The 3,845-nt window shown below is 34.9% G+C and overlaps 1 protein-coding gene across 1 annotated transcript; it reads left to right on the top strand.

The window, feature by feature from the left end:
- Window positions 1–228: 228 nt before the first annotated feature.
- LOC144561821 (uncharacterized) lies at window positions 229–2,951 on the top strand. The gene is made up of 3 exons (XM_078310918.1): window positions 229–546; window positions 870–999; window positions 1,898–2,951. The coding sequence occupies exons 1-3, from the start codon at window positions 411–413 to the stop codon at window positions 2,511–2,513; spliced, it is 882 nt and encodes a 293-aa protein (XP_078167044.1). The 5' UTR covers window positions 229–410; the 3' UTR covers window positions 2,514–2,951.
- Window positions 2,952–3,845: the final 894 nt, after the last annotated feature.

The following is a 3,845-nucleotide window of genomic DNA, read 5'->3' as shown; positions in this document are numbered from 1 at the left end:
TCTTTGTTAATTAGAAGGATGAGATAATTTTTTAGTTTTCACTTTTCACCCTTATTATTATTTTTTGTTTTTTTTTGAAGAATGCAGAGGTTTGAGGGGCTCAGGCGCTCAGCCAGTAAGATTGAAGGAAGTGATGGAAACCAGACAGCCCTTTCTTTGACTTCTTGCCACCTCTAGCCTTCTCCCTATAGCTATATATAAATATTAATAGTCACATCTTTTCTCTGTCTTTCTCTCTCTTTCTTTCTGTGCTATATCTCCTAAAAGTTTGTGTCAATTAGCAGAGAGAGAGCAGATTAGCAGTCTACCACCATTCCATCGAATTGGCTTTTGTCACGATCTCCACACAAGGACAAGAGAAGAAAGTAGGATTTTGGTAGGGGGTTGGTTGCTACCTTTTCTTTGAAGAGATGGGGAGAGCTCCTTGCTGTGACAAGGCTAATGTCAAAAAGGGACCTTGGTCTCCTGAAGAGGATGCTAAGCTCAAAGATTTCATGGAGAAATTTGGTACTGTTGGAAATTGGATTGCTCTTCCTCAAAAAGCTGGTAACCTATTTATATAATCTTTCATTTTATCTGAGCAACTGTTTCTCAAATCTTGTAACTTATTTATGGAACACTATAATTGTATATTGTGCCTTGCATACCTTGTTGATCTCTTTTTCTAATATTAAATTTTTCTTATTTAATCCTCTATCTTTACTTTGATTGATATCTCTATATATTACCCTGCTAAAATTTTTGTTATTGATCTTCTGTCAGTTCCCTCCAAAATTAAAATAAAGAAAAGAAAAGGAGAGAAGGAGAGAAAGATTAGGGCTGGGATGTATGTGTTCTTATCCTTTTCTCCTATCTTTGTTTATTGATAGGCCTGAAGAGATGTGGGAAAAGCTGTAGGCTGAGATGGTTGAATTATTTGAGGCCTAATATAAAGCATGGGGAATTCACAGAAGAGGAAGATAGGATCATATGCAGCTTGTATGCTACAATTGGAAGCAGGTAATAAGAAAATTTTATAGCTAGCTAGGTTGAACTTGGCTGTGTGTGTGTTTCTACTTTTTTTGGAAGAAGATCCTATAATTGAACTTGCTACATACGGTTGTATATATAGGTCTCTTATGGAAAGAAATATGTGAAATGATCATGGGTACTATGTGTTGAATCTAGAATAGTTTAATTTTATATGATCTTGTCTAAAGCCAGTCTTTGTTTCTTTCTCCCTTGTGGAAATGAAAATGTATATATTATTAGGACAAGTTTTTCTATCCTTCTGTCACTTCAAAAGCACAAGTGCTAGCTTAATTAACCAAGAAAATTAAAAAAACGTCAAATCAAATTGTAGCATATAGTAGCTTAACATGTGAGATGTTTAGTTAAAGCTTATTTTTCCATGCTTCATAACCTATTGCATTACCAACATGGACCCTTAGATTTTTGTCCATGTCCAAGGGAAATAAATCTGTTGCGATCCGAAGTTCGAGAACCAGTTACCCTAAAACTCCTACCTTTTTAAATCCAGCAGTTCAATATTTTCTGTGCATGCTTCTCGAAACAGTTGGTTTTCTATGCACACATTTCGAAACAATTCGACAGTTAGATTCAGAAAAACAGGAATTTCATAGTATTGTTCACACTTGAAGGATCGCAGCAGATTCAGATCCTAATCCAAGGGACCAAGCTTAATAACAATATATACAAATTAAGTCAAGAACAATGTAAATTAGGTATCATATTTCTTATGTTTAACTGCCTCCTCGCCTATATTGAAAATCATGTTACACAAATAAAACACATCATTAAAAATCAAAGATTATATTATAAGACTGTTTAGTTTTGGTTTAATTTGTCTTAATTGCTCTCTAATGTGTAACTCTTTGCTCCTTTGGCTGCTATACAGGTGGTCCATTATAGCTTCCCAGCTCCAAGGGAGAACAGATAATGACATAAAGAACTACTGGAACACAAAACTAAAGAAGAAGCTCCTAGGCAGCACTACTCCAAATCTCAACAAGAGAAACCACAATCAACAACAACTCCAATACCAGCAACTGCACCAGCAGCAACTCCACTTCCCTCCTCTCCAGTTTCCACAATCTAATAGAGCATTTGATCAGTTCAACACTTTAAACCCTTCTTCCCTCCTACAGTCCCCTTCATACTTGCACTATGATGTTAAAGCTAGTCTTGATGATGGCAACATGATCATGTTTGGCAGTGAAAAGAGTTGCACCTCATCTGACAATATGGCCTCTTTGGAGAGCTACTTGTATAATTCTGGAACTGGAGAGAACCAAAATTTGAATATAAAGGAAGGAGGAGGAAGCTGTGGTATGTTCTGGGGTGAAGCACCATTAGAGTACAACTATGAAGAGATCAAACAACTTCTAAATTGCAATTACACAATGTGTAACACATCTAGTGTTAGTAACAGTACAACTCCCACCAGTAGCGTTATTTTACCAGATGATCCAGTTGAGGGGTTGAAGCCACAAGGGAAGATGTACCAGTTCTGACAGTAATAGAAAAAAAATGAAAGAAAAGTATGATATTATGATTCTGCAAGCGAGGCTGATAGTACATGAGATAAAAGAAAGAGTGCATATATTTGTTTCAGGGTTTCTTTTTGGTTCAATAATGAAGTCTACCCCGTTATTTGATGGTTGGTGCTTCTGTACCTGCATCTGCCCCACCGTACCGGTCTACCTGCTCCTCCCCTTAAGCTAAAAAATATTCATGTCATGTTTGAACCTTCTCTCTCTCTCTCTCCATTCATAAAGGGAACTGTATATATCCTTTGGCCAAGTCCTTAGCATTAGATGGCTAAATGATGCCTACAGTTTCCGAAAGAAATGGAGAACACCCCCCCCCCCCTCTACTTTAGTGAAATTGTTGTAGAATTATATGAAGGTGTTTACGTTGCATGCAAAGATTGTTTATAAATATTTTCGATTTGAGACGGTTTTGTTATTTCGAGGAAATTATCTTTTCAAACCACATCTGGTGTTTGATCAAGTATCCATCTTTTGCTCCTGAAATTGAGAAAATGTTCTCTCTCCTTGTCTGATACGTCTCCTCATTCAAATCCAAGAAAAAAAAAATTTCAAGATAAAGCATTTACATTCAAATTTTAATATATTATTAAAAATTTAAGTGTGAAATTAGTGTTAAAAGTCTTTCAACTCGTAATTAATTGTAGGCGAATAGTCTTCTAACCATAATTTAGTTTTAGTACTAATTAACACGAATATCTAGGATGTGACCATGTGATATATTGCAAATAATGGTATCAAACTGTCAATGCATGTATCATTAATTAATTGAATATTTTTCATGCAACTGTTGAAACTTGAAAGACCAACCATCTTCGCTGTGCTTATGATTAATTAGTACATAAAATATATAAGAAGTATCATATCACCTAGAGAAAGAGAGAAAGAGAGAGAGAGAGAGATGATAATTGACTGGTTTAATTAGCTAAGTCTTAGCTGCATGTGCCGGAAGAAGCGTGTCTTGTCTGGGGAATATTCCTGCAACTAAGATATATATTTAAGGACTCATTAGTTTAACTTAAATTTCTGCAACTAAGATATATATTTAGATTCGTATCGGGTTTGGTCATGTGTAGTTAGATATATATCCCCAATTAATTTGTGCACTTCGATCTGAAATTAGACTAGACATGTTCAGTACGGATTATATATAATTATGTGACCAAATGTTATTTGATTACTTGTTAATTAATGTGTTCACAGAGAAATAAAACTAGCTAACTCAATAAATATAAAACAAAAAAAGTTTTCATTTAAAAAAAAAGACGTACATAACTGATAAAAAAAAAAAAGGTA

Source organism: Carex rostrata, chromosome 11, assembly GCF_964058835.1.
Source record: "Carex rostrata chromosome 11, lpCarRost1.2, whole genome shotgun sequence".
Taxonomy (NCBI): Eukaryota; Viridiplantae; Streptophyta; class Magnoliopsida; order Poales; family Cyperaceae; genus Carex; species Carex rostrata.
This window is presented reverse-complemented; position numbering and strand designations above follow the sequence as displayed.

Excerpts from the sequence above, each read along its gene's own strand:
- LOC144561821 (XM_078310918.1), top strand. The coding sequence starts at position 411 with ATGGGGAGAGCTCCTTGCTGTGACAAGGCTAATGTCAAAAAGGGACCT. Across the intron at positions 547-869 it reads TGCTCTTCCTCAAAAAGCTG|GCCTGAAGAGATGTGGGAAA; the intron begins GTAACCTATTTA and ends GTTTATTGATAG. Across the intron at positions 1,000-1,897 it reads TATGCTACAATTGGAAGCAG|GTGGTCCATTATAGCTTCCC; the intron begins GTAATAAGAAAA and ends GCTGCTATACAG.